Genomic DNA, 6,826 nt, shown 5'->3' with positions numbered 1-6,826 from the left:
TTTCCCAAACCCCCCCTTTTTTTTTTTTTTTTTTTTTGTCTTTTGTCTTTTTCCGTGTCCGGCAACGGATCGCAACCCTCAGTGTTGCCCCCGTACTGGACCGGGGACCGGCAACGGGATCGCAACCCTCGGTGTTGCCCCCGCGCCTCGCTCAGCCAGTGAGCGGGAACCGGTCCGTATGTGGGATCAGAACCCTCGGGCGGGAGCGCCGCCGCGCTTCCAAGCAGCACACTATCCAGTGCGCCACCGGGCCAGCCCGTAAACCCTACCTATTTTAAGTTTAAATTTCTGCTCATAAATATTTTAAAAACCAAAAAAACACTGCTTTTCAAGGTTAGATTGAAGTCTGAGTTTCTTTAAACAAAAAGCAAATCCCTAGATGGGAAAAAAAAATTGATAACCCTGATATACTTTCTCACAATAGCATTTCCAACTCCATCATTTAAACACACTCCAAGTACCATTCTCTTCATTGTAATATACAGATCTTCTGGCTTTCAACCAGGGAGCCAGAGAAACTCACTGCAGTGGGAGGGGGACTCAGATACAAGAAGGACATCCAATTCTATGCAGTTGGGTTTGTTTTCTGGGGTCTCTAATTATCAAGTGATAAGAATCAACCATGTGATAATTGCCCCAAAAAGTAAGACATAAAGTTACATTGGCTTCTGACAGGTAACCAAGTATATAAAACAGAAAAGAAAATTAATTGTTAACCTTCTTGATAGTGTTTTAATGCAAATGCTTAAGAAAGAGATCTTTCATTTGTATCAATTATGTATGGGTAGAAATTAATTTGTAACTCTGGTCATCTGGTTGGCTCCATACTTAACAGCATCAGGGACCTTTTGCAATACCAGAAAAATGTTCTTGCGTCTTCAGCATAGAATAGCATTAGGACTGGATAGTTTTGCTCCTTTTTGGTTCAAAAAGGAAATGGTATGAAACAGCCCAGGGTAGAAAATAATTATTGAAGTTTTAGATTAGTTAAATTTTCTTATACATCTTTGGTTTTGCCTATCCCTTATCAGGATGGTATATTTTAGTACACAGTCCTCGGATGGATTGCGGCGTCTCCGGCTTCTGAGTAAAACTAGAGAAGTTAAATTCCATTTTCAGTTTGGCTAGATGCCTCCTCCAGTGTTTGTATCTGAGCTTTCACGAGAACGCCCCGGCCCCTTGCAGACCAGCTCTGAGCATTTTCTTGCCCCTCAGTTCCTTGCTGTTGGTTTGCTTATTTTTCTGTGGCTTGCATTTTAAACTTTTTTTGAACATACCTAATATGTATTTTTTATCATTGTTTATGTTTTCTATAATTATATTTCTGCAAAGGTAGGATAACAAAACCATAAATGAAAAGTGGAAAGAACAAAGAAATCCATTTTCAGATTATAAAAAAAGTATTTTGGGGTCTCTCCTCATCTCTTTTTGCCTTAGTATTAATGGGTAAATATCAGATAAGTATATCTAAATTAATTGAAGTAAAAAATGTTTTCTATTTATTCATGGAGAAGTGATTAATAGTAAAGATGTTATACCTAGAAGTAGAACATCGGCTAAGCTATCTTAAGGAGACTTATGCTAGTATTATTCCAAAGAAAACGTTGTATTTGGAAAAACTTTATGTATCTGTTTTGGGACATAGTCAAGAAGAATTTTAACTTCCCCTAAAACAGAGTTAGATATTTTGCTTTTAGTTATAGATATTAATGGCTTAAGATAATGTAGTTATGTCTTTCTCCTAAAACATGTTGGATTACTTCTCAAAATATTTAATTTGTAATTTCTAATGGCAAAATTACAGGATCTTTTCTTAGAAAAGAGGAGGTAGTTGTGCTATATTTTTTAATTGTTTGCTATAAATGTATATAAATTTATGTAGTTAAAATTTCATATATGGTCCAATACAAATTTGTTTACATTTCCAATTTTTAGTGCAGGCTTTGTATTTAATTTTGTCATGGATTCTGAAGGATATCTCTAAAAATTTTTGACACAATGCTTTTTGTTTGTGTCTTCACTATGGCAATTGTTATGAGAAAATGAATTAAGCAGTTACTTTGCCAGACTTAAATAAAAACTCAGCTTTTTACATCTTTTGTTATTTGAACCTTTGAATCAACATAGAATTTTTACTATAGTCACCAGATTAAGATTATCTGAAATTTTTAAATAGACATTTTCTTTATAGTACTTTCCTATAAATTCTTCATTTCCTTAAAAGCAGGGAGTCTTTTTAAGTAATAAATTAGCATTTCTAAACCTAAGGTCACTAGTAGTGCTATTTTTTTCTGCAATAGCTATAAGAAAGAGAATGGTGATGCTATAACTCTGTGGCAATAGAATATTTTCAATTTAATCACAGTTACGCATCATGACCTTTTGACCTTATATTGAATTTCTTTGTGAGATGTGGTCAAATTTCAGACAGCTAATTCTAACCCTATGAAGTAAAGGTAAAGGTAGGATCCAGGGTTTCCACAAATACAAAGGTTTTTCTTTAAAAAAAAAAAAAAAGAATTTTTGTTTGTTTGCCTTTAAATAATGTGGTAAATGGTTTCAAGTCTCAGAAAATGCTTTTCATCAAGAAACTTCCCCTTGAAACTGAGTCCACCAAAGGTGGGAAAGGGAGAGAGGGTGGGGAGTTATTGAAAAATTAGTAAAGGCTCACAAAAAATGCGTTACATTGTATAATGATAAATATAGTAATAAAAAAATTTAGGATTAAAATAAAATTCCCCTTGAAACATTTTGCCTGATTTTTTTTTCTCCTCTCCCCCCAAAATGTGTAACTTAATGCTGGCTTCTAATTTTGTGAAATTCTTTTGATATTACTTAATTTTATCTAATTTTAAAATTAAATGTTACTTTCTGTTAAATTATTCCATTTAGAACCTAAGTTAATTGAATTATTTTTTAGTTTGAAAATCTGGTTATGTTTTTAGATACAAAATGAAATTAATTCTGTAAAGGTGTACAAGAACTTGTTTTTGCTAATAAACCCTGTTAGGATATCCCAAATGCATCAGTACAAGAGAAACATAATACTTTATAAAGTGGGAGGAACATGTACCTTCATAAAGACTTCTTTGGGCTATCCAGTTATTTCAGGAAAATGTGCTAGAATATTAGAACCCTAGTATTTAATGGTGCTAATCTGCATAGTCTGTTGCTATAATACAGAGCTAAATATCAGCAGAACTTGTTACTGTTGTTTGGGTTGCTTTTGTATACCAGCTTCAAAATATGTTTTGACACTTTATTATGTTCTGAATCAAGCTTCAGATGTGTATAATGAAGGATGAAGTCTTTATCAGACTCTAGTGTATAAATAATGAAGAAGAGCAGTTTGGAAATGGTCTCTCTATAAGAGAATGGTTTCTGAAGAGATTCAAGTTATGATCAGGCACAAAGCAAACGCCACTGGAGGGGTAAACAAAACCAAGCGTCCTCTCTAAAGGCACAGGCTGCTGCTGCAGCTCCCCCCGCCGCCTCCTTTTCTCTTTTCATCTTTTCTGTTTTTCATTCATCATGTCATTTTTTTAATGTTTGCTTTCTTAGTTTATAGGTTGAACCTTTTAAGAAAGTCTGGCACCTCTGATTCACTTTCCCTCACAGACCCTGTAATTTTTGGCTGTATTTTTATGTTTTTCAGATTCAAGTCAATCTGAAAGTCCCAGCCAGCCAAGTGATGCTGACATTAAGGACCAGCCAGAAAATGGTAAGTTTAACTTGGGACTCTAGCTGCAGTATTCGGAGTCCACAGCAGCCAGCAGCCAGCCAAGTACAAAGATTTTGAGGTCTGCGTATGGGCAGCCCGTAGTGGGAACAACTTTGAGGACTCAAGGAGAAAACTCAAGTGGATTTCTTTTACGAGGGCAACTTGTTTTTTGTCTGGATTACTCTAGCAGCCCCAACACTCCCCACCCCCAAACACTATCAGGCTTCTTATGAGAACCTTAATTTCCAAGAAAGTTGATTATCCAACTTAACTATGAGAGGTGGAGTTGACTTACCAAATCACATTCTTTTAAGGTGTAAGAAAACATGGCCTTTTCATTTCATTTTAGTTCCTTTTAAAGTGGCAATGCCCCATGATGATCTTCTCTAATGATTTAAGATCATTCATTGACAAGTAATTTTGAGGACTTTTAGGAGCTCAGCCCTTTTCTAATTGCTTTAAGAAAACAATCTCTGCCTTTGAAGGATTTTTCTACTTTAACTTGTCTAAAATAAAGCAGCGAGTGTACAGGACAGTATCAAATTCTTTAATTGCATAAATATATAAATTTTTGTTGTAGAAGCTTTATTAAAATAAAATGCATATGTTATATATGAATATAATAGTACCTGGTAAAACACTAAATTTGTGGCATGCACTCCCAGTATGAAAAAGATTGTCAAGGGTTGGAATTTTATATTGAGTAAAACCATCAGTTTCAATAAAAACAGAGAAGTGAACTGGCAGTCCTTATCATACACTAAACATTGTGTTAGGTTCTTTCACAGATCTCATCTCATAAAATTCCAAAATGTTCTTTGGTGGTAGAACTGAAGGCTGTAATGGGAGTGCTTTACCTTAACGGGCCTGTTGGTAGGGGAGAAATGCCATTATGATGTCAGAGCTGTATTAAACTTCTGACTCTACTATTTCATACCTCTGTAATATTGAATAGGTTTTTTTAACTTCTCAGGGTATTGACTTATCTCTCTAAAATAAGTTAATAATATTACCTACTCGTTGAAAAGTTAAATAAGATGATATGTATAACACACTATAGTGTCTTTCGTAGAGTTTATAATAAAAAAAAGTTGGCTGTGGTTCAACATTACTCTTACTATTTTTCTTATCAGTATAATCCTGCCATACTTTGTCTTTCACCTATTTTGAAGGACCTAATTCCTTGGGTCTGTCTTCCTTTTGCTGTTCTGTACATGTTTCCTTTTTGTTCTCCATCTGATCTGTTGGAAAAGATAGGTAAACTGCGTTATGCTGTTATTGAGGGATGAGGGATTGAGCTTATCACATTAGATATCCTGTCATTAACTTTTCAGAATTTGTTTTATTTCTTATGCTTGGGAAATTCTTTATTACATTTCTGGACTCTAGCATTAAATGGATTCTATCTGGCTATACTGCTTCTCTTCCTGGTATTTCGGGGATATTTTCTTTACCAAAGTTGTCTTGTTAAAGTAGACAGTTAAAAAAAGAGAGACCTCTGAAGTTTTGTTTTTAGTGTCATAAACAGCTACATCTTATTTTTTGTTGACATTTTAAAGAGTGATATTTATAGACTAGTTTCATTTTTTTATTTTCCACTTGACTTATAGGTGATGGCTTGCATGTTTCATTTTTCTCATATAATGTATATAATCTCCCTGAAGATGTGTTCAGAGGTATTCATCTCATTTTGCAGATGAGAAGAGAAATTTGTAGGCTGTCGGGATGTGCAGTTCACGTATTTAGGTCTGGCTGCCCCTCTAGCAGGTCTGCGATTCATCTGTCTTCGTAAAATGGCCGACAAGCTGTTCACATGCAAATATAAATTGAGAGCATGAGAGGCCTGGCATGCCTTTCTGGAACTGCCTGCAATACCAATATTGTGCATTTCCTGTTCCAAAAAGCAACCAGGACTGAGCGTGGGTTATTCGGCCAAAGGCCTGAAGATACTAGCCAACTTCACTTTTAACCCCAAATTATTTGTTGCCACCTCAAGGATGCATGGTACCATTTGGGGGAAATCATGTGAGTTCAAACAAAGAAAGTATTCATATCTGGGAGATAAAGTAATAAATTCCTACCTTTCAAATTTGTATGTATTTCAAAGAAAAAGTAGAAGCAGCTTTATCTTAGACAACCCCAATGAAGAAACATCAGTCTACTCAGTTTCCACTTTCTGCCTTTTGTCAATCTCAGATGGAGTTATTGGAGGAAAAATGATTTTATCTCTCCTTTAAAGACATGTAATCTCTAAAGGGAATAAATAAAGATTTCAGGGCTAGGGACTGGCACGTATTAGATAACTTTCTACTCTCTGAGGTTGCTTTGATCAGGGGATTGTTCCCTCTTTTTCGTTACCCCAGGTTATGAAGATGAGTCCCTGAAAGGTTTTTTGTTTGTTCTATTTTTGTTTTGGAAGAAGGCACTCTCGTAGGTGTGTAGACAAAGCTCTAAGAAGTTTTAGAATCTTGCTGGATGAAGAAGTGACGGACTCTACTTTTCAAATAAAGTGAGAACTCGTTACTCCTTCCATATATAGGAATGAGTTCCCATGTTATTTGAAAGAGTAATAGTAATATATATATATATATATGAAAGAAAATAATATTCTTTTTATCCTAGCTCTTGAGAAAGGTAACGGGAATCGAATGGTATTTCCCTAGTAAACCATGGAGAATGAATAGACAAATGGTAACATGCCGTTTCATCCAGACCGTAAACTGGGCCATGCAACTTTACCTAAAGTGGATGCAGCTGTTTCTTCCCTATCCAACTAGTCTGTTTTTTCCTGTGGAATTTTTGCTTTCTTTTCTTGTATTCCCTTAAGACTCAACTGTAAAAGAAAACAAATCTTTGTCCAACTTAGAGCATTAGATGGGAATTTTGAAGGAATTATCTGAAGCCCGGAGATAAAATGTCAGAATCTCTGAAACTCAAAATTGACATAATATAATGGTTAAAAACTCTGCCTCTGAAGTCAAACAGACCTGAGTTCAAATTAAGTAATAGCTGGGTGACTGAGTAAGCTACCATCACAGTCTCAGTTTTCTTGTTGGTAAAGTAGAAATTCCTTTTTTTTTTTTTTTTTTTTTTTTTTTTTTTTTT

The 6,826-nt window shown here is 35.0% G+C and overlaps 1 protein-coding gene across 6 annotated transcripts in view; it reads left to right on the top strand.

Moving 5' to 3' along the window:
- Positions 1–6,826, top strand: part of NFIA (nuclear factor I/A) — a 367,279-nt gene that overhangs the window by 185,148 nt on the left and 175,305 nt on the right. For 5 of the 6 annotated variants that reach the window (XM_008563311.1, XM_008563327.1, XM_008563335.1 and 2 more), the window contains exon 3: positions 3,656–3,721. The exons of the other annotated variant lie outside the window; for it this stretch is intronic. In XM_008563311.1, coding sequence (XP_008561533.1) covers positions 3,656–3,721 — 66 coding nt within the window. The remainder of the gene's footprint in view (positions 1–3,655; positions 3,722–6,826) is intronic. 6 annotated transcript variants of the gene reach the window in all.

This window comes from Galeopterus variegatus, unplaced genomic scaffold (assembly GCF_000696425.1).
Source record: "Galeopterus variegatus unplaced genomic scaffold, G_variegatus-3.0.2 Scaffold173, whole genome shotgun sequence".
NCBI lineage: Eukaryota > Metazoa > Chordata > Mammalia > Dermoptera > Cynocephalidae > Galeopterus > Galeopterus variegatus.
This window is presented reverse-complemented; position numbering and strand designations above follow the sequence as displayed.